The sequence below is a fragment of the Anomalospiza imberbis genome, chromosome 11 (assembly GCF_031753505.1).
Source record: "Anomalospiza imberbis isolate Cuckoo-Finch-1a 21T00152 chromosome 11, ASM3175350v1, whole genome shotgun sequence".
Taxonomy (NCBI): Eukaryota; Metazoa; Chordata; class Aves; order Passeriformes; family Viduidae; genus Anomalospiza; species Anomalospiza imberbis.
In genome coordinates, this window is record NC_089691.1 from 14,005,003 (window position 1) to 14,031,441 (window position 26,439).

Sequence of the window (26,439 nt, forward strand, 5' to 3'; positions counted from 1 at the left end):
TTGAGTTCCTCTGGTGTTCCCAGAGAGACTCCCTGAGTGCCACACTCTCTCACACTTGCCTCTGCTTTGGCAGCCCAAACCGACATGTATGGTGCCACCAATGACACACAGCCCAGTGAGTGCTGAGAGCGTGGAGGATGATGAGGATGAGGATGAGAAGAAGAAGGTCTGCCTGCCTGGCTTCACGGGGCTGGTGAACCTGGGCAACACCTGCTTCATGAACAGCGTCATCCAGTCCCTGTCCAACACCCGGGAGCTGCGTGACTACTTCCATGGTGAGCCCACACTGGGAGCCCAGCAGAGCTTGGCCACTCAGATGATGAAGCCAGCAGCCACCCTGAGCTCCTGCATTTCTTACAGATCGGTCCTTTGAGTCAGAAATCAATTATAACAACCCGCTGGGGACGGGTGGACGCCTGGCCATTGGCTTTGCCATGCTGCTCAGAGCACTGTGGAAGGGCACACACCATGCTTTCCAGCCCTCTAAACTGAAGGTAGGGCCCTTGGCATTGGTGCTCAGCCGGACCTGCTGTGGGTCCCCAGCATTCCTTTGTGGGCACCTGGCTGCCCTGCAAGTGCCACAGAGAGCTGTGTGTGTGGGTGGGTGCAGCCAGGGTTTGTGCATGGGGCAGGCAGTGCTGCCAGAGGTCTGCTGACCAGCCCTGACTACTGTGCTCCCCACAGGCAATTGTGGCCAGCAAGGCCAGCCAGTTCACTGGCTATGCCCAGCATGATGCTCAGGAATTTATGGCCTTCCTGCTTGATGGCCTGCACGAGGACCTCAACCGCATCCAGAACAAGCCCTACACAGAAACTGTTGACTCAGATGGGAGGCCTGATGAGGTGAGGGTGTTCCTTCCCCAAAGTCGCTGGGAGAGCAGCCTGGGTGGTTTAATGAGGTGCTAAGCCCTTTGTTCCTGCAGGTGGTAGCTGAGGAGGCTTGGCAACGACACAAGATGAGGAACGACTCGTTCATAGTAGACCTCTTCCAGGGCCAGTACAAATCCAAGCTTGTGTGCCCGATGTGCTCCAAGGTAGGGCAGCCCTGAAGTTTTTGTCCCTGTCCTGGTTGTGCAGAAGTAGGCTCCTGACCCTCAGAAAGCACAGGTCACAGGGCAAGGCTGGATCTTGGGTCCACTGGATCTGCTGCTAGCCACAAGCACTTCCCACAGCTGAGTGTGTTTTTGTATCTGCAGGTGTCTATTACCTTTGACCCCTTCCTGTACCTCCCCGTGCCCCTCCCACAGAAGCAAAAAGTGCTGACTGTCTACTACTTTGCAAAGGAGCCACACAAGAAACCCATCAAGGTAAAGGATACCTTCTACCCTGGGGAGGGAGCCTAAGAAGGCTCCTGGAGGTGCCCCAGGCACCTGGTCGTGTGCCAACCAGCTAAGCCGTGTGTTAAGTAAGGGCCTGCATGCCTTAGTGTGGTGTGACTAATGTGGCACTTTCTCGGTGGCAGTTCCTCGTGAGTATCAGCAAGGAGAACTCCAGTGCCATGGAGGTACTTGACTCAGTTGCCCACAGCGTGCGTGTGAAACCAGAGAACCTGCGCCTGGCAGAGGTGAGAGTGCTGGGCAGATACCTGCTCTGGAAGGTTAGGCCATCACGGAAGGGCCTGGGGATGTTCATCTTTCCTTTGTGAGGTGGAGAGCTGAGCACAGCATCCTTGAGCTGCTGCTCTTCCCACAGCTCACTGTGAGCCTGAGGTCTGTGGCTCTCTGAGGAGAGGGCACATAGGGCAGCCCTCACACGGCCATGCTTCACTGCTTTCCTGGCAGGTGATCAAGAATCACTTCCACCGCATGTTCTTGCCATCTAACTCACTAGACACAGTCTCGCCAACGGACCTGCTGCTTTGCTTTGAGGTGCTGTCCCCAGAGCTGGCCAAGGAGCGTGTGGTGGAGCTTCAGGTCCAGCAGGTAAGAAGGCATATTGGGACTACTGGGAGGGATGAAGGAAGGCTGAGCCATAAGTGGGACTGAGCAGGAGGGGCAGAACTGCACACAAGGGCAATTAGCTACAGTGAGCATGGATGCCCACCAAGGCTGCCTTGTCCTGCCCAGGTGCCCTTCCCTGTCCAATGGGTCCTTTCTCCTGCAGCGTCCGCAGGTGCCCAGTGGCCCTGTCGCCAAGTGTGCAGCCTGCCAGAAGAAGCAGCTGCCAGAGGATGAGAAGCTCAGGCGCTGCACGAGGTGCTATCGAGTTGGTTACTGCAACGTGTGAGTTGGCTTGGTGCCTGGCAGGGATGGAGGGTCTCCTGCTGTGAAGGGCTGGATGGGAGAGCTCTGCCTGTTGGGAGAAGGTGGGATGGATCTGCCCTTTGGGATGGAGCCAGTTGAACTCCTGGTATTCCCCTTGTCCCCAGCACACTCGTCTGGCCCTGCACTGCTCCTTCCCAGGCTGTTCAAGGATCCTGAGTTCAGCAGGGTCTATGTGTGTTACAGGGCATGTCAGAAAACGCACTGGCCAGACCACAAGGCTTCGTGCCGTCCTGAGAACATCGGTTTCCCCTTCCTCATCAGTGTGCCCGAGTCCCGCCTCACCTATGCCCGCCTGGCCCAGCTGCTGGAGGGCTACGCAAGGTGAGAGTCCAGGGAAGGAGAGTGCTTCTGCCCCAGAGCTGAGCTCAGCCCCGTGTCTGGCCAGCTCTAACTCCCACCTCCATGCCCAGGTACTCAGTCAGCGTGTTCCAGCCTCCATTCCAGTTGGGCCGGATGTCACCGGAGCAGGGGCTGCAGCCTCTGCACTCGGACAAGCTGGAGCCCCTGGCCAAGAGCAGCTGTGCAGCAGCCACCTCTGCCCCCGAGCTGGGAGATGGGGACAGGGTTTCAAGCCTCCCTCAGGAGTCCCCGCTCTCGCCAGCTGTGCCTGAGCTGCAGCCAGAGATAGGGGATACTACCACTGTCCGGAGCAAGGTCCTGACAGCCAGGAGTTCCCTCCTGAGCTTGGATTCAGGGTTCTCTGAGCACGTGGAGTCGCAGGGTGACAGCTGTTGTGAGAAGGAGCCGTCCTATGAGAGAGCCCTCAAGCCAGAAGGTAAGAGGTGCTGAAGTGCTGGCTGTGTCTGTGCCAGGAGCTCGGGCAATTCTCCCTCCTTGGGGTGGCCTCCCAGCACAGCATCTCTTCTCCCCTTGTGAGCTTGGTCTGGAGATTCTTGGGAACACAGATGAGGCCATGGGAGCTTTGTTTTGGCACTCTTGCCTCACCTGAAATGCCTGCCTACCCACGCTCTGCCCTGCCCTGGCAAAGCCCAGGGTGTAGAGCAGAGACCTGATGAGGAGAGAGGCTGGAGTGCTGTGTTGTTGTGGGAGAGGTGGGAAGGTGGGGGCTGGCAGAAGTCTTGTGGGAGCAAGGCAGAGCTGGTGCAGGCTGAGCCCCTGGGGGCTGTGAGCAAAGCACTTCGCTCGCTCTGACTCAGCTGCATGGGACCAGCCTCTCGCGCTCGGCTGCCTGGCTGTCACGTTTCCAGACACTCGTCTCAGGATGGCAGCAATGTGCAGTGAAGGGGCAAGGCAGGCAGAGGAGCACAGCTTGCCAGGGGCAGGCGCCTGCTAAAAATAGTCAAGGACATGGGCACGTGGTTGTGTCCCTTCAAGGCCGTAGCATGTGAGGTGGGGGTGGGGGCGCTGCAAATTCTTGGCCCCTACGCAGGGCAGACAGGCAGTGCCACCACAAATCTGTCTCTGCCTATTCACAGCTGCCATCCCTGGGTACCAGCACACTCCAGACTCACTGAGTGCCCGCGCCACACAGTTCTACATCACTAAGATCGATGCTGCCAACCGAGAGCACAAGCTGGAAGATAAAGGTGAGCCAGAACCCAGTAAAGCACCACCTTCATCCCTTACAGCCTCTGGCAGGGTAGTGGATCTGCCTGGCCAGGGTGCCAGAGTCTGCCTGGCACAAGATGAGCCCAGGTGTCCACACTGGGACATCTGAAAGCTGCATCTGACAGGGGAGGGAAGGGCTCTGCTGCACAGAGCCTCTGTCTAGAAGCTCTTCTTGGGCATGACATTCCTGCTCTTCTCAGCAAATAGGCCAATTCCTTCCAACCTCATGTATTCTCAGAGGGTCTGTGATCTCTGGGTCACCCCTTTGTTTGAATGGGATGCCCACACCAAGTACTGGTTGTGAGGGTGCTGCTGATGAGAGGGCTGTGCCAGTGTTGCAACCCTGTAGGCTGAGGGGCTCTGCATGATCAGCCTGGCCAGGGGGTACCTGTCTCTTTCTGCCTGCACTTTTTGATCTCTGTATCTAACTGGGATGGGCAAGATTGCTCCAGCAAGGTGGCCTCGTCCAGCCTGGTGCGGTAGGTGTGTGAGGTCTGTGCCCCTTCACAGGTGACACCCCCCTGGATCTGACAGATGACTGCTCCCTTGCCCTGGTGTGGAAGAACAATGAGCGCCTCAAGGAATTTGTGTTGGTAGAATCTAAGGAGTTGGAGTGTGTGGAGGATCCAGGCTCGGCCAGCGAAGCAGCCCGGGCTGGCCACTTCACCCTGGAGCAGTGCCTCAATCTCTTCACGAAGCCTGAAGTCCTGGCCCCAGAGGAAGCGTGGTGAGGAAGGCAACAGGGTGGGTTCCAGCCAACGGGCCCAGACAGCAGCAGGGGTTTCCCAGGAGCTGCCTGGGCCTGCACGCTGTTTCTACTGGCAGCCAGGAACAATGGGCCGGCCTTCCCTGTGCACTCGGAAGGGCTAAGCCAGGAGGGAGCAAAGCTAGTGCTCTGCAGGACTGTACTGGCCTGCCCTTGAGCCCTCTCACATACCCTTTGCCAGCCCTGCATGTGGGGACCCTGGGGCTAAGCTGGGCTGCAAGGACTGAGGCTCTCCCCATGCCAGTAACCAGCACACTCTTCCCTCAGGTACTGCCCCAAGTGCAAGCAGCACCGTGAGGCTTCCAAGCAGCTGATGCTGTGGCGGCTGCCCAACGTCCTCATTATCCAGCTCAAGCGCTTCTCCTTCCGCAGCTTTATTTGGAGGGACAAGATCAATGACATGGTGGACTTTCCCGTCCGGTGAGAGCCCAGGGGATGATGTGTCTGAGTTGGCACTGCCTCTGCTGACCTGCAACGCAGCCTGCATAACACTGATCACCCTTGACGGTCACTGTGTCTCTCCATAGGAGCCTGGACCTGAGCAAGTTCTGCATTGGTCGGAAGGGTGAACAGCAGCTGCCTATGTATGACCTGTATGCTGTGATCAACCACTATGGAGGCATGATTGGAGGGCACTACACAGCGTACGCCCGCCTGCCCAACGACAAGAACAGCCAGCGCAGCGACGTGGGTGAGCATGTCACCCTTGCCACCCCTCTGCTCCTGCAGCCATGACTTGCCTGCTTGCTTAACCCTTCCTCCTTCTCAGGCTGGCGGCTCTTTGACGACAGCACAGTCACCACCGTGGATGAGAGCCAGGTGGTGACCAGATACGCTTATGTCCTCTTCTACCGCCGGAGGAACTCTCCTGTGGAGAGACCCCTGCCAGGGCATCCCTCAGACCACCGCGCCGAGCGCACCCCCTCTGCCGAAGCTGCTGCCAGCCAGGTGAGCACTTGCGTCCCTTTCGCCACTGTTGGAGCCACAGAGCCTTGAAATGTGCTCAGGGGCCCACATGCAGGAGCCCTGCCCATCTTTACCTGCACCCACAGAGCCTGGTGCAGCTGTGGTGCAGTGCCTGTCCCCCTTTGATACCAAAGAGCTTGCGCCAGCTGGGCATTGGAGCCTGTCTTGCCGTGTTCTCACTGTGGGCTTGGGACAGTCCCTGTCCTGAGGGATCAGAGGAGAGTTGGTTTTCATCATCAGTGTGGAAGTGCTGGTGGGAGGGCACTGGAAGAGGAAAAAGGGGCACAGCCTCACTGGGGTCTGCATTGGAGGAGGGGTTGTGAGCGGTGCAGTAGAATCTGGTTGTGCCAGTAAGAACTTGCCCTCCGGAGCCACTTTCAAGGCAGGGTGGGGAGCACTTTCTGCTGGGGCTCATCTCAGGGCCAAGCCAAGTGCAAAAAAGGTAAATGCCAGTGCTGAGCCAGAGGCCTGGCAGCCTTCACAGGGTGCTGTAGAGAAACCTGCCAGAGCGAGCTCTGTTGCTGGGTGGCCTGGGAGGGAGGGACTGGGGGTGGGCCAGATGGCAGTGTGCTTTCAGAATGCAGCGGTAGGGAATGGCTGCACTGATCTTCTTGTGAAAGTCGGGAAGGCTGAGGCTGGTGCCCACCTGGCCAGATCCTATGCACCGTTGTGCTGCAGACGTTCCCTCCATGCTCAGCACCTCTGTGGGCCCGCAGAGTCTGAGGACAATGCTCAGTTCATCTCCAGCATGACTGCACATGTGTGCCCAGAGGGGCCTTTCTGGCCCGGCCTCCCTGCCCCTCTGGCTCATCCTCCCCTTGACCCAGTGCTGGTTAGGCATCCCAGCTCTGCCTTCTTGCCTAGGGACAAGCTGTCTGTCTCTGAGGCCAGCGAGGCTGTCTGACATGCTGGTGTCTGCCTGCCTGGGCTGTTCCTGCCCTGCGTGCATGTCCTGGAGCAGCCCCACTCACTAGGGGCAGCCTGAGCAATGAGAAAGCTGCACTGCTTTTCACACACTGGTGGTGAGAGCCTTCAGGGACCAAACTGGCACTGTGGCTCACTGTATGCCCCGCGGCACTGGGGTTCATCAGGTTGCTCTGTGGCACTGGGGTTCATTGGGCCCCTGGCAGCACTGGTTCCCCGGCGGTAATGGGATGCATTGGATCCCAGTGCGGCTCAGCAGATCCCCAAGCGCCCTGGACCACCTGCACCCTCCGTAGCACTGGGTGCCCTTCAGAGACCTGCTCCCTGACTGGCTGCTCTGCATGATCACCACCATGAAGGGCCAAGCTGTGGTTGGCTGCCTGTGGAAAATCCTCCTGGAACCTGGGCTACGATTGGTTGTCAGAGCATTCCTACCCACCAAAGCAGAGCTGTGACTGGCTGTACTGGCACTGTGCCTCCTGCTCCTGCTGCTCCAGCTGGCTCTGGATTGGCTGTCATTTGAAAGATCCTGTTGGGATCACAGAAGCTGGGCTGTGATTGGCTGCTGCCTGCTCCCTTGCCTCCCGGACCCACCAATGCAAGTGCATCTGCTCCATCGGGATCCAGCTGCTGGCTTCACTCCCTGCAGTCCCGCGAAGACCCTGCCCGGCAGCTGCCCACGCTCCCTCCCACAGAGCACAGAGCCACCCACCGGAGCTCCACACACCAGAGACCCTGAAGAGCTGCGGGGGCGGGCGCGACCGCGACGGTGCTGCATGGGGAGGCGGGCTGGCTGGGCACGGGGCTGGGCTTGCAGGCAGCCGCCTGCCCCGGGGGATGGAAAGGGGTGTTGCCCGTTGTGTTCTCCAAGTGCTGACGCAGGTTTCCACATCGCAGGCTTCTCTGATCTGGCAGGAACTGGAGGCTGAAGAACAAGAGCTGCAGCTTGAGGCACCCCAAAGGCCTGCAAGAAACTCTTGGAGGCCCTGTGGCCAGAAGCGAACTCCGGGCACCCCCCACCACCCAGATGAAGGCTGCGTCAGATACTTTGTCCTGGCCACCACAGCTGCAATTGTGGCTCTCTTCCTGAACGTCTTCTACCCGCTCATTTACCAGCCCCGCTGGAGATAGGCCCAGGCGCGTGGCCAGCTGCGGGAGCAGGGCCGCCAGGGCACGCGCCGTCCTAGGACGCTATGAGACGAAGACATGAGGCAGCAGGACAGAAATCGCTGGGAAAGACTCGCCAAGGGAAACATGGGGCTGTCGGCTCCTGTCTGTCTGCTCTGGCATCTCCTGTGCCAGCTGGCAGGCCTGTGTGGCCAGCCTGCTACCTTACCAAGGCACAGCCAAGAACCAGAAGCTCCTTTGCCCTTCCTTGCTGCCCACTGGGAGTGGGGCAGGCCTCAAAGCTACGTGCTGCTCAAGAAGGGACGCTGCTGCTGCGGTGTTGCTGGGGCCTGAGAGCCCCGTGGGCACATCAACCATCTCTGCTCGGCTCCCGTGAAGGAAGTGGAGACCTGCCGGGAGGCTGCAGCTAGGGCAGGATGCCCTGACATGGGCCCTGGCTTGGCCACCTCTCTCAGCTGTGCTGCTGCAGGAGCCTTGAGCTCCCCTGGGGCTGGGGCTACCCACAGTCCTTGGCCAGCCCAGTCTGCCCTGCTAGCCTTCTGCTGAGCCTTCTGGTGCCAGCTGCCTGTGTGCTGGGAGTGTGTGTGCCGCGCTCCTGTGCTGGGGCTGGACAGGCTTGTCACCAAGGGCTTGTGTGCTTCCCTGCTGAGCCCCAGCCAGCTGCTGGGGAGCCTGGCAATCCAGACTGAGGTGCCCATGGTGAGCACTCATCTCTGTGGGTCACTGCCTCCCACCAGTCCGTGGGGCTGTGTGCTGGCAGCATCTGGGGGAGTTAGCCTCTTCAGGGCAGTGTGGTGCAGCACCTCATTTGAGAGGGTACCAGCTGCCCATGCTGTGGGAGAGGCATGGAGGGAGCACATATATGACCATGGTGCGTTAATAAAGCCAGGTTTTCCAAAGAAATGCAGCATTCCTGTCCTGTGTGCTGGGACTCCCACACAGAGGCGAGGACTCCACAATGGGGTCACCCGAGGCCACTCTGTGACCCAGCTGGCACCAGGACCATGCTTTGGGCTTTGCTGGGTGCCTGGTGCACCCTGTGTGGCAGCAGGCTCAGGGGAGAGTTCTGCCTGCCCATGCCATGAGGCACAGGCTGGGCTCCAGTCCCAGCTGTGGGGTGGTAGCCTCACGGGACACGTGCAGGGCACAGGGAGCCCAGCAGAGCCAGGAGCAGGCAGTCCCCTGAGGCTGGGGCACAGGCTGCTACTCCAACGGTGTCTGACATTGAGACGTGTTGCCCTTGGCTGAGCGTGGCTCACACAGCTCTGGCGTATTTGGGTGTGAGAGGTGACTTCAGAGCCCTGTGACTTTCTTTTCCGTCTCCACTGCTGTTCCGCTGGCAGTGCCCTCAGCTGGCCTGGGAGGGATGCTTTGCAGTGAAGGGGTTCGTTTGCATTTTAGGCCGGGGCCTGAGCAGGACTCCCCCTACCTCTGTCCCACACCCCTCCTCCACGTGCTGAGGTTTACTCCCCTCCCAAGCACGTCCCAGCTGGGGAGCCCGGCAGGGCTGTGCTGTGGTCATGAGGTGCCTGTCCTGGAACAGTTGTCTCATTGTCTACAGCCCTGGGTCTCAGCAACTTCCCCCGCTCACCCACAGTGCTGGCCTCGTGGGTCTGAGTCAGTGCCCGGCGCCGGTGGGCTGACCTCTGCTCCGACTGGTGCTGGCACCCCAGGGTTGGGGCCCACAAGCTGCTGCCTGCACCTGCCTGCACCTGCCTGCCCTCATGGGCGGTGGGTGGCCGGCAGCGAGGCCTGACAAAGTGCTCTCAGCCCTGGAAATCCCCTCTGGCCCTGCTCTGTTCCTCAGACCTCCGGCAGGCACTGGCAGCGTGCCTGTGGCCTGTCACTGCCACCCGTGCTGGGGTGCAGGGCTCTGCTCCGACTGCCGGTGGCTGAGCAGCCCTGGGGCAGGAGTGTGCTGCCGCCCGGCTCTCCCGCTGGGCCGGAGGGGCTGCCTCCAGCGGCGCTGGGCACGCTGCTTCACTCTGCCCTGCCGTGGGGTTTGCCACCAGCTGCTGCTCTCTAAGCCCAGGGGCTGCACATTCTGTATGTGGGGCTGCGTTCCCCCCCGGGCACCTCTCCAGCCCCCCAGGAGCAAGGGAGGGAGATGGGTGGGCAGGGTGCAAGTCTCCCTCTCATGCCCACCTTCTGCTTGCAGGGTCTACCCCCGGTGCCGTTCGGATCCGGCCTGGCCCCCGAAGGAGCCCCGCCGCTGGCTGCGGAAGGCCTCCCCGAGCGTTTTGCCAGCCCTGCCGAGTGCCCAGCCCCCTCCTACAGCAGCATGGAAGAAGTCGACTAGGGTGTCATGGGGGGCCTGGTCTGGGGGTGTGGGCCAGGCCAGGCACTGGGGGGTGGGGGGATGGGGGGAATCGGGGTTTGTCCTGCGCTCATTAAACTCTCTGAACTCCACTCGCCTCCGCTGCCTGCTATCCCTTGGGACCCTCTGCCCCCTGGTGAGTCAGGGCACCATGTCCCCGGTGGGCTGTTAGGACTCCCAGCACGCTGCTGCCCCAAGTGCCCTCGTTCTCCAGTGTCCCCTGGTGTGACTTGGTGCTTGCTATCGCCTAATACCCCTCAGGGACCGGTGCCGTTGCCCGGTGCACTCCGCAGCAGCGGCTGGGGACACAGTGTTCCCTGGTGCCTGCAGCCTCGTGTGCTCTGCTGCTGGCAGCACCCAGTTCTCTCGTGTCCCCTGGTGCAAATCCTGCCGCTTTAGTGCCGCCTGTCTTCTCCTGTGCCCTGGTGCTGGTGGGGCGAGACGTGCAAGTCCCGGAGTTGTAGCGCCTGTTGTGCGCTGAAGTGCCTCGTCCCCCGCTGCCTGTCTTGTCACCTGCTGTCCCCAGCGCTCCGCTCCCTGGTGTCCCCGGGCGTGCCCTGCTGCCTTGTGTTCCTCGTGCTCGGTATCCCCCGTTGCCAACGCCGTCCCTCGCTGTCCGTAGTGCCCGGTATCCCGCCGGGTGTGCCTTGTCCCCCCGTGCCCCCCGCCTCGCCCCGGGGCCGGTGCCAGTGCGTCGGAACTGCAAGTCCCGTCAAGCCGCGGGCGGGTGGCGCGGCCAATGGGGCTCGGGGGGCGGTGCGGCCGGTCGCTGCCTCCGCCGCCGCCCGGTGCCGCGGCGCAGAGAGCCCCGGAGCGGCCGCGCGGCGCCGGCCCCGCAGCCCGGCTCTGAGCCGCCCGCCCGGCCCGGCCCGCCCCGCTGCGCCCCGCCGCCCTCAATGAGGTTCTTCCGACTCACCTTCAAGTGCTTCGTGGATTGCTTCTGAGCCCCCCTCGGCCACGGAGCCGCCCCCGACCCACCCCCGCTCCCCGGTCCCCCGCGACATGACCCCCGTCCCCACCGACACGGCCGCCCCGCAGCCGCCCGACGCCCCGCGACGCGACGCCGCCGCCACCACAGCCGCGGCCGCCGCTGCCCCCGCGGGCTCCGGTAAGCGGGGAGCGCCGGGGAGGGATGAGCTCGGGGAGGGGGAGAGGGGGGCCCACGGCCACGCGCGACCGCGGCGCGCCCCCTCCCGCCGCCGCGGGGTGAGTCACCGCTCTGCATTGTGACGTCACGCGCCGGCCTGACATCTGACGTCACGCCCCTACGCGCGGAGAGGGGCGCGCGGGGGGGGAGGTGCTTCCCCCCCCACCGCGCCCCCACGGGCGCGCGTGACGCTGGCGTGGGCATCCCCACTCCCCCCGTCTCGGCAGAAGGCCCCGGCGGGGCGGAGGGCACAGAGCCCCCCACGGCGGGCGAGGAGCGAACAGTGACGGCACCACTGGTGCGACCCCCTGGTCCCCCCAAAGAGGCCGTCCCCGAACGGGAGACATGGACCCGGCAGATGGATTTCATCATGTCCTGCGTGGGCTTCGCCGTGGGGCTGGGCAACGTCTGGCGCTTCCCCTACCTGTGCTACAAGAACGGCGGAGGTGAGCCTCGCGCTCGCCCCGCGCCCCGGGGGTGCGCCCCGCGGCACGGGGGGCACCCGCTTCCCGCCCCAGAGTGTGTGCCTGGGGGTCACCCCACGCTGGGTCAGCTCGCCCTGCGCCTTCGAGGGGCTCGTGGACCACCCCGCGGGGTTCCGGAGTCACTCATGGGGCGGGGGGTCGTGGGAGCCCCCCACTACCTGCCTGTGCTGACCTACATCGCGGCAAGGGGAGGGCGCGGAGGCGCCTTTGCCATTCGCTGCGTCCGGGCGGGCGGCGCGGGGGGGGAGCAAAAGGGGGGGCCGGGGGGACGGCGGCGGCTGAGCCGGCCCCCTGCCCCCGGCCACAGGCGTCTTCCTCATCCCCTACCTGCTCATCGTCTTCGTGGGCGGCATCCCCATCTTCTTCTTGGAGGTGGCTCTGGGACAGTTCATGAAGCAGGGGGGCATCGCCGCCTGGAACATCGCCCCTCTCTTCAAGGGTAACGCCGCGCCCTGCCCGCGCCCTGCCTGCACCCTTGCTGCGGCCCCTGCACCCTGCCCAGGGCCCCCGGCACCCTGTCTGCACCCTGACTGTGCCTCGGCTGCACGCAGCCTGCTGGGGCTGGCAGCACCCTGCCCACGCCCTGCCTGCTCCCCTGCACCTTGCCCGCGTCCCACTGCCGCCTGTGCCGTGGCCAAGGATGGCAGCTGCCTGCACCTGTGCCCCGTGGCACCCTGTGCTGCCCTGCCTGCCTTGCCTGCCCCTGTGACTCCTTGCCTGCATGCTGCTGGATCCCAGGCAGCTGCTGGATCCCCACCTCCAGAGGTATCTTGCCGGTTCCCCCCTGGTCCTGTGCCATGCTACCAGCTGTCCCCCCGCTGTCCTGTCCTGCCTGGGGCTGTCAGCTTCCCTGTCCCATTCCCACCAGCTCTCCCCTGTCCTGTCCAGGGCTGCCAGCTTTCCCTGTCCTGCCCCTGTCAGTTCTCCTCTGTCCTCCCCCATCCCTACAACACCCCACATCCCACTCCATGCTGGCTGCTAGATGCCCACAGGTGCCTGCAGGCTCTGATCCCCCCCATGCCACAGGTTTAGGCCTGGCCTCTATGGTGATCGTCTTCTTCTGCAACTCCTACTACATCATGATCTTGGTGTGGGGGCTCTTTTACCTGGTGCATTCGCTGACGGACACCCTGCCCTGGGCCACCTGTGGCCACTCCTGGAACACGGAGCAGTGCACGGAGCTCTTCAACCCGGACTTGTGCCACAACGTCAGCACTAATGCCACTGCCAGCACTTGGACCTCCAACTTCAGCTGCACCGACATGACCAACAAGCGCTCGCCCGTCATTGAGTTTTGGGAGTGAGTGTGGGATCCAGGAGGGTGTTGTCTGGGGCTGGGGGTGTCTGCTGGTGCTCAGCACAGCCCCACTCTGCAGGAACAAGGTGCTGCGTCTCTCTGGGGGCCTCAGCGAGCCCGGGGAGATGAACTGGCAGATGATCCTCTGCTTGGTTACCACCTGGATCGTTGTCTACTTCTGCATCTGGAAGGGTGTCAAGTCCACTGGGAAGGTAATGCTGGCAAGGGGAACATGCATCAGGGCCACGGGCATGAGAGAAGACTGCAACACATGGCACTGCTGGCTCCCACCCTCCTGTGCCACAGCCCACAGGGGTGGGAGGCCTGTGTCCCACATCTGTCCAGGAGGTGCTACCAGCTGCTGGGGACATTCCCAAGCTCTGGTCCTGCTGGGACACCTGTGGCATGTGACAGAGAGCCCTGGCCTGGGAGGTCTCATGGCCACCCACTGCTCTTCAGATTGTCTACTTCACGGCACTCTTCCCCTATGTGGTCCTCATCCTCCTGCTGGTCCACGGAGTAACACTGCCTGGCGCGCTGGGTGGCATCATCTACTACCTGAAACCTGACTGGTCCAAGCTGGTTGAGGCACAGGTGAGGGCCGTGGGGAGAGCAGCAGGGAGTTGGGTGCTGGACAACACCCTGGCATCCTCATCACCCCCTGACATCCTCCCTCACACCCCAGGTCTGGATTGATGCTGGCACCCAGGTGTTCTTCTCCTATGCCATTGGGCTGGGCGCCCTGACCGCACTGGGCAGCTACAACCGCTTCCACAACAACTGCTACAGGTAGGGCTGTGCCAGCCGCAGGCAGGCCCCCTGGTGTGTCCCCCAGTGCCCCCCAGCACTTCCTTAGATGCTGTGCCCACAGGGATGCCTACATCCTGGCTGTGATCAACAGCTGCACCAGCTTCTTTGCCGGCTTCGTTGTCTTCTCCGTGCTCGGCTTCATGGCCTCTGAGCAAGGCGTGGACATCTCCAAGGTGGCCGAGTCTGGTGAGTGATGGACGGTGGGTGCCACCTGTGTCTTCTGTGTCACCCCTTGGGTGACATCTCTGACCCCACTCTCCTGCAGGTCCCGGGCTGGCTTTTATCGCCTACCCCAAAGCTGTGACGCTGATGCCCTTGTCTCCGTTGTGGGCCACGCTCTTTTTCATCATGCTGCTTGTTCTGGGGCTGGACAGCCAGGTGCTGTGGCAACCAGGGAGATGGGGAGCAGGGAGAGGATGGGTGGCACGTCCCCACTGAGCCCTGCTTTGTGCCACAGTTTGTCGGTGTGGAGGGTTTCATCACGGGCATCCTGGACCTGTTCCCCCAGCCGGGGGCTGGCTCGCTGCGCCGTGAGCTCACCGCTGCGCTCTGCTGCATCATCTGCTGCCTCATTGACCTCTCCATGGTCACACAGGTGGGGGACATAGCAGGGACACTGCCGGCCAGCCCCACACCAGTCACCTGTGCTTGTTACTGAGGCATCGCCTCCCATGAGATCCTGCTGTGGGGTGGCAGCTCACTGGGGCTGCCGCCCTCGTGTCAGTGGAGCTGCCCGTGGCATGGGGGTCTCTGTGGCGTAGGGGTGCTGTGGGAGCAGGGTGCCCACGGCATGCAGGGTGTCCATGCCAGGCAGGATGCTGGTGCTGGCAAGGCTATGACTTGCCAGTGTGGCGGCAAGCGGGGCAGCCAGCACAATGCTGGTGACACAGGCACCTTCCTGGCAGGGCGGCATGTACGTATTCCAGCTCTTTGACAACTACTCGGCCAGCGGGATCACGTTGCTGTGGCAGGCTTTCTGGGAGTGCGTGGTCATTGCCTGGGTCTATGGTGAGGCCAGGGGGACACGGGGAGTGGGACACAAGGGGGGACACAAGGTGGGACACAAGTGCCCCTGCTGATGCCCTCCTCTCCACAGGTGCCGACCGCTTCATGGACGATGTGGCCCGTATGATCGGCTACCGGCCCCTGCCAGTCATGAAGTGGTGCTGGGCTGTGGTGACACCGCTGGTCTGCGTGGTGAGCGAGGCCACCGCGCGTGGGGACACGCGTGTGCCGCCGCCCCGAGCCGTGCCGCGGGCACTGAGCGCCCCCCGGCGGCCGCTGTGGGCACACGCGTGTCGCTGCCGTCCGGCGAACGCGCGCCTCGGGGGCTACGGCGGCGACACGCGCCAGCCGGGGGTGGGGACCGCCAGCTCCCCGCCCCGCGGGACCTCACCTGCCTCTCTCCGCCCAGGGCATCTTTGTGTTCCACGTGGTGAACTACAAGCCGCTGACATACAATAAGACATACGTGTACCCGTGGTGGGGGGAAGCCATCGGCTGGGTCCTGGCACTCTCCTCCATGCTCTGCATCCCCTGCACTGTTATCTACAAGCTCCTGCGCTGCAAAGGCTCCTTGCGCGAGGTGAGGGCAGTGCAGCGGGATCACTCCTGCCTCTGTCCCCATTCCATTCTCAGCCATAGTTGTTCCCTTCTTAGTCCTGTCCCTGGCCCAGTCCCAGTGCCATTCAAATTCCACCACCCACAGTCCCATCCACCACCCGATCCCATCCCTGTCTTTACCACTGTCTGATTCCCATTCAAATCCCACCACTGTCCACATTGCCCTCACAGTCCCATCCACAGCTAGGTCCCATCCCTGTTTTCATCACTGTCTCATTCCCATCCAAATCATGTGCCTGTCCTCATTGTCTCACTCCCACCCAAATCCCATCCCTGTCCCCATTGCTGCCTCGTTCCCAATCTTACCTGATTCCCAGCCATGCTTACATCACTGTCTCGGTCCTATCCCTATCACAGCCAGATCCTGTGCACGTCCCCATCACTGTCTCCTTGCAATTCCTGTCCTTCACTCAATCTCATTTAGTCCTTTTCCCATCCTAGGCTCACCCCCATCCAAGTCCTCTTCCTGTCTTTATTGCTCTCACTTCTATCAGATTCCTATCCTCACTGCTGTCTCACTCCCAGCCTCACCCAAACCCCATCCTTGCTGACATCACTGTCTTAATCCTGTCAGTGTCTCAGTCCCATCCCTGTCTCCATGCAATCTCTATCCCTTTCTCAATCCCGTTTCAATCCCTTTCCTGTCCCAGTCTCATCTCCACCCCCATCCAAATCCCATCCCTTTCCTATCCCTGTGCATTGCGGGGAATTCACCAAGCTAGGTCCAGGCAGTCCCAGTGCTGTTGTCCCTGGGTGCTGACGCCATGTCCCCACAGCGCTGGCAGCTCCTGACCACTCCAATCTGGGGCCAACACCACCTGGAGTACCTGACGCCAGAGGCAGAAGCCAAGCTGCTGGCCCCAGAGCCCCCCAAGGAGAAGGCGACGCTCTTCGAGACTGTGATCTGAGCGTGGGGAGGGTCGCGCTGCTCCCGCCCGCCATAGCAATAATGCCAGCACCGCCTCCCACCCACGCTGCCCCGTGCCCCCCGCGCCGCCCCGGCCGCCGGCCTCGCTGCAGGGGGGTGAACACAGCGAGGTGGGGGGTGCTGGGGGCCACGGAGCCAGGGCAGCCACGGGGCACAGGAGGGGTCCCGGCGCGGGGGAGCGTGGCAGCCCGGGGGAATGGCAGGGAGGCCGCCGGCTGGGGCAGTGAGTGGGACAGCCCTTCCCTGGCCCCTGCCCGCGGCCCCCATGGCCCCCCACTCACTAACTGCTTCCCGTAGCGTTTGTCTGGTGTAACCCCAACCGCCCCGACATCTGGCAATAAACTGGGAGACCCTGGCAGTCCTGGCACTGCAGGCAGGGGAAGTGGGGCACTAGCAGCGGACAACTGAGGGGCGAGGTGTGGGGTGGCACTGGCCTTTGGGGGACAAAGGTTTGAAGGGAATAGGGTTCAGGAATTCAGGGACACCTGGATTCCTCTCCTGGGTGACTTGCGGGGGACAGGCTTTTGGAGCAATGGGGTCTCCATCCGTCTCCACCACAGGATGTGGGTGCCTGCAAGCTGTACGAAACCCTGGTGGCACTGGGGGACCGACCCCATGCAGCCAAGGGCTGGCCTTGCTTATCGGCCCCAAGAGGCAGATTTTAGCCCAGAGGCTTTGACGGTTTTGACTGTCCCCAAGGGGTGGGTCAGGATCCAGTTGCACCCTACTGGGAGCTTTTCGTATCAGCTTTGTGGCTCCCCATTCCATGCACTGTGCCTTGGGAACAGCCCTGGGCTGGTGAGGGCTGTGTGGACAAGTGGATGAGGCAGCCTCCAGGCATGTGGCCAGAAGAAGTCGAAGGCTTGACCTGCCCCAGAACCTGTGAGCTGCCTGAGCCCTGTTTCAGCAGAGTGCCAGCTAGGGAGTGCACATACCCTGTGCCTCACACCAGTAGCTCCTGGCAGGCCAGCTCCAGTTCATGCCATGGGAACCTGCATGGAGCCTGGAGGAAACCACCAGCATGCTGTACTTGGAGTGGCTGCCTTCCAATGCCTTGGTTTGACGTCGGTGTCCTGCTGTGCCCAGCATCCCGCTCCAGCAATGCCTTGGCCACCCTATGAAGTGACAAGGGGGAAGAAGTGTTCCCATCTGCCCCAGCCATCCTCAGAGACAGGGCTGGAGCAGTGCCACCGTGCCAGGTGTCCATATCCAATTGCTGGGATCACCAGGGTTTCAGAGGCTCTTGTTTTGGGGCGCCAGCTTGCCCCACCACGATGCCCTCTCACCCTAGTGGGGTGAGCCAGCAGTTCCTGCCCCACCGGCAATGCACACTGTAATTAGCGCGGGCAGGGCGGAAGCATCACTGATAATTGGCGGTGACTCTTTAGCACAGAGCCTCACGTGCCTGGGGCAGGCAGGACTTTCCGGCAGGGCTGGTCTGTGGGACTGGCTGGCATCCCGGTGTGTCGACCGCCGTGCGGGGCCTGGCTGACTCCCCAACACAAAGTGGGGACAAGGGTTGGGTGCAGCGTGCGGGGGCGAGCATTGTCATCGCCTTCGCTTCGTGCCGCAGCACGCCCTGGTCCCATCACCCCTTCCTAAAAGGCACAGCTGCAGGGTGTTGCCAGCACAGACGGTGAGAGCACGGGGCCCAGGCAGGAGGTGGGCAAAGGAAAGACAGAGGATAAGAGTGCTGAGGAGTGCTGAGGTTCGCTTTTGCTTGCTGGGCTTTCCTCGCGGGTCTACTGTAGCATCACAGGAGGGGACATAGCCACGTTGTGCCCTCGTAGGGGCGGGCACCCACAGCACCATGAACCGGATCACAGTGTACGAGCGTGCCAACTTTGAGGGGCTGAGCCGAGAGTTCACCTGCGACGTGCCTGACCTGCACGAGCTGGATTTTGGGAACTGCATCGCCTCCCTGAAGGTGGAGGGGCAGCCATGGATTGCCTACACAGACCCCAAATATGAGGGGGAGCCACACGCCTTCGAGGAGGGCGAGTACCCCACTGTGGATCGGCCCAACAGCTTCTCGGCACTGCGCCTCGTGCACCATGACCTGGGGGACCCCCAGATCACCCTCTACGAGCACCCCAACTTCCAAGGCGCCTGCAAGGTGGTGACAGAGGAGACCAACTTGGCGTATGGGTACTTCAACGACCGGGTGGCCTCCCACATGGTGCAGCGAGGTGTCTGGCTGCTGTACCAGCATCCCAGCCGGGGCGGCTGGCACTGCCTGGCATGGCCCGGCGAGCATCTCGCTGACTACAAACTGGAGCTGAACTTTCAGTCTCGGCTGTCCCACCTGCGCCCACTACGGCCTGGGCGGCCCCTGGTCTCAGCACGTCTCCTCTGGGAACAGAAGCGGGTGGAGGAGGAGCGGGAGGTGCTGGTGGATGAGATTGAGGGGGTGAACGAGACAGAGTCGGAGCAAGCGCTGGCAGCCAGCAGCAGCCGGGAGTACGGCACTACGCTCTGGCAGAGCTTCCACTTCAGCAATGCCACCAGCCTCAAAGCTGGGCTCTCCTTCACGCTGACCGTGGAAGCCTCCAACATCTTCACGGTGCAGAAGGGGCGCAGTGAAAGCAGCACTCGTCGGCAGCGCGTGGAGGTGCAGCTGCCAGCGAAGATCCCCCCGCGCACAGCGCTCAGCATCCAAGTCCTTCGGAAGGAGGTGACACTCTCCGTCCCGGTCCTGCTCACCATCACCCAGAACGAGAGCGTTCGTACGGAGATGGGCGAATACCGCAGCGTCTCAGGTACCAATGTCAGTGCACGCTACAGCTTAAAGCCACTGCCAGCTACGGGCAGGGAGCAGGCAGCCACCAAGGGGACAGACACAGTGCCTGGCACCAGGATGGAACTGTAACTCTGTGCCGGTGCTAAGCAGTGGCTGTGCCCTCCGTGGTGCGGGACTCACTGTGACACCAGCGTTGACTCCAGCACCCACCCATGGAGGATCCAGGACCTGCCTTGTCTGGTTGTGTCCGGTGGCTCTGGCTGGCAGGACCTGCTAGTGCCTCCTCCCACCCAGTATTTCCAATAAACACCCTTCCGCAACCACTCGAGTCTGCTGCTACTCGGGCTGAGGTGGGAGTAGGATGGATGGGACACTGGGCTAGGGGGGGCACTGAGCTAAGAGGAGACGGCAAGCTGCGGGGAGGGGGGAGATATTGGGTTGAGGCAGGGACTCCTGGGCTGAGTCAGAAAACGAGGGGTTGTGGAGGACACCGAGCTGGGGGGGCACCGGGCCGGAAGAGCTAGAGAATACCAGGCTGGGCAAGCTGGCGGGGGGCAAAGGGAGACCTGGGGACACCAGACTGGACAAAACATCAGACGGGGCGGGGGTGGCGGGAGGACACTGGGCTGAGGCAGCCAAAGTTCCACCGGTCTAGGGAAGCCTGGGGAGACTGGGATGAGGGGTGTACTAGGGCAGCGAGGGGGACAGGGGAGGAGGGAAGAGTGCGGACACTGGGTTGGCAGGGCCAAGCGACCACGCACGATCCGGGGGAGCTGGGGAAGCCGAGCCGGCCTGGCCCCGCATACACCGTGCTGAGGCCGCCACCGCGACCCGCTCTCCACCCCAGGACCTTGGGCACCTGCATCCCCACGGGCTCGTCGCAGCGCCCGTGCCCGGGGCCGTCGGGGCAGGCGGAGCGCCACAGGGCACACCGGAGGTGCGGGCATCAGCCGCGGAGCACCGAGCGGTGGGTTCGGGGCGCCGGGGGCGGGACCTGGGACGGGACCTGCGGCGTGCCCCGCCCCGGACCCACCCCCAGCCCCGCCCCCCACGTGGCCGCCGCCGCCGCCGGTCTCTTTAAATGATGCAACCGCCCGCGCGCGGGGCCCGCCTCCCGCGCGCCCATTGGCCCGGCCGGCGCGGGTCCGCCTCCTGCCATTGGCCAGAACGGAGCGCTCTCTCTGCCGGTTGGCCGGGCATGGACCCGCCCCCGGGCGGAGGCGGCAGCATGGCGGCGGCGGCGGCGATGGCGGCGGAGGAGGCGCTGGGGCTGTTCACGGGCATCGGCCTCAGCGAGGCCAAGGCGCGAGAGACGCTACGCAACGGGGCACTCAGCGCGCTGCTGCGCCGGGCTGTGCTGCAGGTGCGTCCGCCGGGGGCCCGCACCCTGATCCCCAATCCTCGATCTCCAGTACCCCGTCACCTCGATGTCACCTCGGGACCCGGCCACCCTGGGAACTTGCTACCCCGATATCGGTGTCACCCCCGGGAGCCGGTAACCCGATCCCCGGTGTCACCCGGCTACATTGGCACCGTGGTCCCGCTGTCACCCCCTCGACCCCAGCCTTGCCGGGACCCCCCGGCTTCGCCTCCTCCCGACCCCGCCGAGCGGCCTCGGCCCTTGGCACTCCCCTGTCCCGCTCCAGCCCCCGGTGCCACCGGTTCGCGGGGGCTCGGGCCCTGGTCCTGCCCTGACGCTCCCCGGGGCGGCGACAGGCTAGGAGCGCGCTGGGCCCGGCGCTGGACAAGGCCACCGGGACACTTCTGTACAACACGGCTGCCCGCCTTAAGGACCCGAAACACCTCGGCTTCCTCGTCGGCTACATCGCTCGCAGGGAGATCCTCACCGACCTGCAGCTCAGCGGTACCGTGCGGCCCCGGCCCCGGCCCCGGCCCCGGCCCCGGCCCCGCAGGCCGCTCTTCATCCCTGCTCTGTCCCCAGCTGCCCTGGAGTACGTGAGGAGCCACCCCGTGGAGCCCCTGGACGTGGCAGACTTTGAGCGGGCTTGTGGTGTGGGGATCTGCATCACCCCCGAGCAGATCGAGGAAGCGGTGAGTGGGGCTGTGACCCTGTGGAGACAGCACAGGGGACATTGGACTGGCTCCTGCTGTGCTCCTGCCTGCCTCGCTCACCCCGGTGTCCCTGTGCCGCTCCCAGGTGGAGGCTGTGATCAGCAAGCACCGAGCAGAGCTGCTGGCAGAGCGCTACCACTTCAACATGGGGCTGCTGATGGGTGAGTGGAGACACCGGGGCAGCCCCTGCCCGGTGCTAGTGGCTGTCACGTCCCTGTGCCTGACTGCCAGTGCCACTGTGCTCCCCTGAATCCTGAGAGCCAGCCCTTTGCCATGGGGAGATGTCATCCTGCCGGATCCCCCACACAGGCAGGGCCATAGTGCCCAGCAACAGGGACAGCCCTGGGGCAAAGGGTGTGGCATTCTGCATCAGCGCCCTGGCTGAAGCTCCCCCGGGCTTGGGCCCTGCCCCTTGCCCACGGGGTGCCCTGTCTGCAGGGGAGGCACGGAGCCAGCTGCGGTGGGCGGACGGGAAGACCATCAAGAACGAGGTGGACCTGCAGGTGGGTGGAAAGTTACTGTGTCAGGTGCTGCTGTGGTCCCCTGGGTGTGCTGTGACAGGAGTGGGACCTGTCAGCCAGTCCCCTAGAGGGCCCAGCACTGGGCACAGCCTGCCCCACCTGGACAGGACACTAGGACACACCTAGTCCAGAAGCCTTTTGACTCCTGAATGTGTCACTCTTGTCCAGGTGCTGCATTTACTTGGGCCAAAGACAGAAGCTGACCTGGAAAAGAAGCCAAAGGTAAGGAGAAGAGGAAGCTGCAAACTTGGATGATATTTTCTTGCAAAGGGTCCGGGCAGGATCCCAAATAGCTGCTCTGGGCTGAGCTGCCACCATGGGTACAGGTCTGGAGGGAGCGCTGGGGCCAGCGTGCTGGGCCAGGAGGAGAGGGTATGTGCTACAGCTGGGCACTCAGCGTGCTGTGCTGGTCTCTACAGGTGCCAAAGGCCCGTCTGGCCCCAGCAGAGAAACAGAAGGTGGCTGTGATGGAGAATGGTAAGAGACCGTCCTCTTCCCCAGCCCTTTAGTTCCTGCTGCACCTGCTTCCGAGCTGGGCCTTGGGAGCTGTGATCAGGGAGCTCAGCCCCATCTCCCTGCAGGTGACATGGGCACAGAGACACAGTCACTGCTGGAGCAGCTGCGAGGAGAAGCCCTAAAGTTCCATAAGCCAGGTGAGTGTGAGGTGCCGTTGCCATATTTGGGGCCACTCCACTGGCTCTGTGCCTGGTCCCAGCTCTCCGTGCTGCAGAGGACGGGACAGGTCCTGTGTCCTTCTCCCCTGGCTGCTGGGCTTGGCATGGTAAGAGCAGTGCTGCAGTCCTGAGCGTCCTCTGCCTGCAGGAGAGAACTACAAGACTGAGGGCTACGTGGTGACGCCCAACACTATGGCCCTGCTGAAGCAGCACCTGGCAATCACGGGGGGGCAGGTGAGGCCATGTCCCACAGCCCAGCGGTTCCATGTGAGAGTGACACCGCTGGGGTGGTGGGGAACACGCAGCTCACGGGGCACAGCAGAGGCAGCACCCACACAGCATAGGGGTGCTGCAGGTTTGCCAGGGGCTCATGTCAGTGTCACTGCTGTCAGGGAAGGTAAAAACTTCCCGCTGAAGGACAGAGATGTCCCCTTTGCCTCTTCAGGTACGGACACGCTTCCCTCCTGAGCCTAACGGGATCCTGCACATTGGCCATGCCAAGGCCATCAACTTCAACTTTGGCTATGCCAAGGTAAAAAGCACCAAGCCACCCTGGCCCCTGCCTTTCCCCGCTGCTTGGCTGCTGGCCTGGCCCTGTGGTCCCTCAGGGAGCAACTGCTCACTATCTCTTCATCTCCAGGCCAATGGTGGCGTGTGCTTCTTGCGCTATGACGACACCAACCCCGAGAAGGAGGAGGAGAAGTACTTCACAGCCATCCGGGAGATGGTGGAGTGGCTGGGTATGGCTCGGGATGGGGAGGGCAGGATCAAGGCAGGTGCCAGGGACACTCCTGCATTCAGGTCTTGCAGCTGGACCTTTGGAGTTCCTCCAACCTGTACCATTTCACCCATCCCCACAGGCTACCAGCCTTATGCAGTAACACATGCGTCGGATTACTTTGACCAGCTGTACACCTGGGCCCTGGAGCTCATCCGCAGGTGAGCATGTGGGGCAGTAGCAATGTGCTGGGCTGGTGTTGATATCCTGCACCGTGGTCAGGGCTCCTCCTTGCCCAGGGGATGGGCCACTCAAGTCTCTTGATGGCATTTCCCTCCGTAGGGGCCAGGCATATGTCTGCCATCAGAAGGTTGAGGAGATCAAGGGCCACAACCCACCACCCTCGCCGTGGAGGGACCGGCCTGTGGAGGAGTCACTCCTGCTCTTTGAGGTATCCTGGCTGGGGCAGGTGCTGCGTGCCTGTGGGTTCTGGATCTGTGGCTCAGCTGACAGTTTCCCCTCTCTCCACAGGACATGAGAAAGGGCAAGTTTGGGGAGGGGGAAGCCACGCTGAGGATGAAGCTGGTGATGGAGGATGGGAAGATGGATCCCGTTGCTTACCGTGTCAAGTTCACTCCACACCACCGCACTGGGGACAAGTGGTAGGGAGGGCCTGCCCTGTCCTGGCACATATGGTGGGGGTGGGTCTGGATTTCCTGGTAGTAAGGAGGTATCGGGAGTGGAGCAGCACCGTGCTCTGCCCTGAGTTGACTGCATCTGCCTTGCAGGTGCATCTACCCCACGTACGACTACACACACTGCCTCTGTGACTCCATCGAGCACATCACACACTCCCTCTGCACCAAGGAGTTCCAGGCCAGGTGAGCACCATGCATGGCATGGCCCAGGGCTGAGCTAGACCTGGGAGCAGCATCTGGTGGCTGCCAGAGTGCTGGGGGACAGCATGTCCATGTGGCTGAGCTGGGCTGGGCCTGTACCTCCCTTGCAGGCGCTCCTCCTACTTCTGGCTGTGCAACGCTCTGGATGTTTACTGCCCTGTGCAGTGGGAATATGGGCGCCTGAACCTGCTCTACACCGTCGTCTCCAAGAGAAAGATCATCCGCCTGGTGGAGACAGGTGCTGTAAGGTAGGAGCAGGGCCAGCTGCCATGATGGTGCTCACCCAGATCATGCCTGGTTGTCACACTGGTGTTTCCTCAGGGACTGGGATGACCCGCGTCTCTTCACGCTGACAGCCCTGCGCCGGCGAGGCTTCCCCCCCGAGGCCATCAACAACTTTTGTGCACGGGTAGGCTTTGGGTAGGATGGGACAGGGCAGATGGCTGCATCCCCTGGCCAGCATGGTCACAGCATGCTGTTCCTCAGGTTGGTGTGACAGTGGCCCAGGCGACAATGGAGCCGCATCTGCTGGAGGCTTGTGCACGTGAGGTGCTGAATGAGCAGGCCCCCCGTGCCATGGCTGTCCTGGAGCCTCTCAAGGTCACCATCACCAACTTCCCTGCTCCAAAGGTGAGACTGCCGTGGGCTGTTGTGGGAGTGGGGTTCCTTGAGATCGGCATTCACGGCCTCTTTCTCCCCAGGCACTGGAGGTCCTTGTGCCCAACTTTCCAGCTGATGAGAGCCGTGGTTTTCACAAAGTGCCCTTCCACCAGACCGTCTACATTGAGGAGACAGACTTCAGGGAGGTAAGCCAGGCCCACTGGACTATACTATCCTCACTGCTGGAGCTATAGCTTGTGCAGCAGGAGCCTGGCAGCACTGGAAGTGGTGTTAGCGCTGCACACAGAGGTCACAGGCAGGTGTTGAAGACATGTCTGTGACTCCCAAATGGGCCAGCAGCTCTGATGGGCACTGGGCTAATGCTGCCCTCAGCCTGGCCAGGACATGTCCAAGCGATGTTTCTCAACCTGGCCTGTCCTTGGGAACATCTCACAGCAACATGGAGTTCAAACAGCCCTGGGTTCACTGATCCCTGGGATGGCAGGAGTGGGGGCAAAGAGACATGCTAGAGGGGGGACCTGCTGCCCATGCTGGAACCCCTCATGCAGCCGTGAACTCTCTTACAGGAGGCAGACAAGGGCTACAAGCGCCTGGCCCCCGGGCAGCCGGTGGGGCTGCGCCACACTGGCTACGTCATCACCGTCCAGAATGTCATCAAGGTGCGTAGCTGTGGGCACTGGTGACATGGGGTTGGGCTGTGGAATGTCAGGACAAGACCATGCCCCAGCAGGGAAGAGCAGAGATGGTCAGCTCATGCTGGACTCTCTGGACACAGTGAGGGCTCAGGCTGCCTGTGTGGCTGCTCTCTGCCTGCCCCGTGCCTCACAGTGGGGAACAAGGTGTCCCCGAGCTGTGGGGCTGGGGGTTCAGCCCTGGGCCTGCCATATGGAATAAAACTGCTGCCTGACAGCTTAGCTCATCTCCTCTCCCTCAGGATGTCAGTGGGCGTGTCATTGAGCTGGAAGTGACCTGCACCAAGTCGGATGTGGCAGAAAAGCCCAAGGCTTTCATCCACTGGGTGTCGGTGCCACTGGCTTGTGAAGTGCGGCTCTACGAGCGGCTGTGAGTATCTGGCTGCCAACTGAGGCCAGCACAAGCTCAGCAGTGCTGGAGCAACAGCACAGCTGTACAGCAGCAGGCCCTGCGGGGGTCTGCCCAGACCTTTGGTGGGGAAGATGATGCTCTGGTGTCCCATGAGTGGCATTGTGTCCCCTCATTTGGCAGCTTTGGGATAAGACTCTTATCTCATGGCAGGTTTTTGCACAAAAATCCTGAGGACCCATCGGAGGTACCTGGTGGTTTTCTGAGTGACCTCAACCCTGTGAGTAGGGACAGCAGCTGAGGTTATGGGCCCAGGGGGAAGTGGGGACCTCCTGCACCCAGTCCTGAGGCACCCACTTCCATGTACACCCTACCGCTCTTGGGGCAAGGCCTTGCTGTGTCTCAAGGGGAAGAGGAGCTGGGGGGAGCTGGGCTGTGGAGAGGACAGAAGGGTAGGGGTGCTGGCTGAGCTGTCCCCCCTGCCAGGACTCCCTGCGTGTGGTGCACAATGCCCTGGTCGACAGCTCTGTCCACTCCGCTCGACCCTTTGACAAGTTCCAGTTTGAGCGCCTGGGCTACTTCTCTGTGGATCCCGACAGTGAGGAGGGGAAGGTGAGCCCTGTGGGATGGGGGCAGTGAGGCAGCCTGCACTCACTTGTGCAAGCACCCCCTGCCCGCCATGGGGCTCTGAGCAGACCCCCTGTTTCTCCCCAGATGGTGTTCAACCGGACAGTGACGCTCAAGGAGGACCCTGGCAAGGCCTGAGGGACCCGCTGCTGCTACACCACCGTGGTGTTGCTTCCTTGGGGGTTCTTGCACACCCCCAGTGCCACCGTGCCTTGGTGCAGTCCCCTGGGGTGCCCCGCAGCATCGCCTCAATAAACGGAGATCCCAGCCCTGTCCCCGCACTGTCACTGCCTCCTGTTCT

The 26,439-nt window shown here is 62.5% G+C and overlaps 4 protein-coding genes across 7 annotated transcripts in view; all 4 read left to right on the forward strand.

Annotated features, from left to right (window-relative positions):
• The window catches only part of LAMB2 (laminin subunit beta 2), a 31,630-nt gene extending 21,604 nt beyond the window's left edge, over positions 1-10,026 (forward strand). The window contains exons 11-26 of one of the 2 annotated variants that reach the window (XM_068202039.1): positions 74-275; positions 361-494; positions 685-843; positions 924-1,034; positions 1,197-1,307; positions 1,463-1,564; positions 1,782-1,922; positions 2,104-2,222; positions 2,448-2,585; positions 2,675-3,039; positions 3,701-3,811; positions 4,344-4,560; positions 4,867-5,019; positions 5,127-5,290; positions 5,369-5,547; positions 9,776-10,026. In XM_068202039.1, the coding sequence (XP_068058140.1) occupies positions 74-275; positions 361-494; positions 685-843; positions 924-1,034; positions 1,197-1,307; positions 1,463-1,564; positions 1,782-1,922; positions 2,104-2,222; positions 2,448-2,585; positions 2,675-3,039; positions 3,701-3,811; positions 4,344-4,560; positions 4,867-5,019; positions 5,127-5,290; positions 5,369-5,547; positions 9,776-9,916 (2,547 nt within the window). In that variant the 3' untranslated portion in view covers positions 9,917-10,026. Of the gene's footprint in view, positions 1-73; positions 276-360; positions 495-684; positions 844-923; positions 1,035-1,196; positions 1,308-1,462; positions 1,565-1,781; positions 1,923-2,103; positions 2,223-2,447; positions 2,586-2,674; positions 3,040-3,700; positions 3,812-4,343; positions 4,561-4,866; positions 5,020-5,126; positions 5,291-5,368; positions 5,548-7,386; positions 8,187-9,775 lie in introns of those variants that run through there. The other variant, XM_068202038.1, reaches the window with a different exon arrangement.
• Positions 10,027-10,743: 717 nt separating this feature from the next.
• SLC6A8 (solute carrier family 6 member 8) lies at positions 10,744-16,582 on the forward strand. 3 transcript variants are annotated; one of them, XM_068202047.1, is made up of 14 exons: positions 10,744-11,042; positions 11,309-11,527; positions 11,874-12,005; positions 12,593-12,866; positions 12,943-13,075; positions 13,323-13,457; positions 13,549-13,652; positions 13,735-13,859; positions 13,939-14,051; positions 14,131-14,268; positions 14,579-14,681; positions 14,770-14,870; positions 15,088-15,258; positions 16,073-16,582. In XM_068202047.1, the coding sequence occupies exons 1-14, from the start codon at positions 10,937-10,939 to the stop codon at positions 16,202-16,204; spliced, it is 1,986 nt and encodes a 661-aa protein (XP_068058148.1). In that variant the 5' UTR covers positions 10,744-10,936; the 3' UTR covers positions 16,205-16,582. The 3 variants fall into 3 exon arrangements, with proteins under 3 accessions (XP_068058148.1, XP_068058149.1, XP_068058150.1); XM_068202048.1 differs by having other exon boundaries at positions 11,312-11,527; XM_068202049.1 differs by having other exon boundaries at positions 10,750-11,042; positions 11,405-11,527.
• A 1,397-nt stretch (positions 16,583-17,979) lies between these two features.
• On the forward strand, positions 17,980-19,287 carry LOC137480780 (epidermal differentiation-specific protein-like). The gene has a single exon (XM_068202072.1). It carries the CDS (start codon positions 18,035-18,037, stop codon positions 19,091-19,093), a length of 1,059 nt encoding a protein of 352 aa, XP_068058173.1. The 5' UTR covers positions 17,980-18,034; the 3' UTR covers positions 19,094-19,287.
• Positions 19,288-20,167: 880 nt separating this feature from the next.
• Positions 20,168-26,419, forward strand: QARS1 (glutaminyl-tRNA synthetase 1). Its single transcript, XM_068202042.1, has 24 exons — positions 20,168-20,327; positions 20,681-20,828; positions 20,907-21,016; positions 21,123-21,198; positions 21,476-21,540; positions 21,727-21,780; positions 21,978-22,035; positions 22,140-22,211; positions 22,381-22,466; positions 22,678-22,764; positions 22,873-22,972; positions 23,093-23,171; positions 23,293-23,401; positions 23,482-23,612; positions 23,739-23,831; positions 23,960-24,097; positions 24,171-24,258; positions 24,336-24,479; positions 24,551-24,655; positions 25,037-25,129; positions 25,405-25,532; positions 25,725-25,791; positions 25,998-26,123; positions 26,226-26,419. Exons 1-24 carry the CDS (start codon positions 20,193-20,195, stop codon positions 26,274-26,276), a joined length of 2,343 nt encoding a protein of 780 aa, XP_068058143.1. The 5' UTR covers positions 20,168-20,192; the 3' UTR covers positions 26,277-26,419.
• The last annotated feature ends 20 nt before the right edge of the window (positions 26,420-26,439 follow it).

What these genes read in the sequence shown, in the direction of transcription:
- SLC6A8 (XM_068202047.1), top strand. Translation starts at nt 10,937, where the DNA reads ATGACCCCCGTCCCCACCGACACGGCCGCCCCGCAGCCGCCCGACGCC. An exon ending in GTGCTACAAGAACGGCGGAG is followed by an intron (nt 11,528 to 11,873) that starts GTGAGCCTCGCG and finishes CCCCGGCCACAG; the next exon opens with GCGTCTTCCTCATCCCCTAC. An exon ending in CTCCAAGGTGGCCGAGTCTG is followed by an intron (nt 13,860 to 13,938) that starts GTGAGTGATGGA and finishes ACTCTCCTGCAG; the next exon opens with GTCCCGGGCTGGCTTTTATC.
- LOC137480780 (XM_068202072.1), top strand. Translation starts at nt 18,035, where the DNA reads ATGAACCGGATCACAGTGTACGAGCGTGCCAACTTTGAGGGGCTGAGC.
- QARS1 (XM_068202042.1), top strand. Translation starts at nt 20,193, where the DNA reads ATGGCGGCGGCGGCGGCGATGGCGGCGGAGGAGGCGCTGGGGCTGTTC. An exon ending in CACCGACCTGCAGCTCAGCG is followed by an intron (nt 20,829 to 20,906) that starts GTACCGTGCGGC and finishes CTCTGTCCCCAG; the next exon opens with CTGCCCTGGAGTACGTGAGG. An exon ending in CCGTCCAGAATGTCATCAAG is followed by an intron (nt 25,130 to 25,404) that starts GTGCGTAGCTGT and finishes CCTCTCCCTCAG; the next exon opens with GATGTCAGTGGGCGTGTCAT.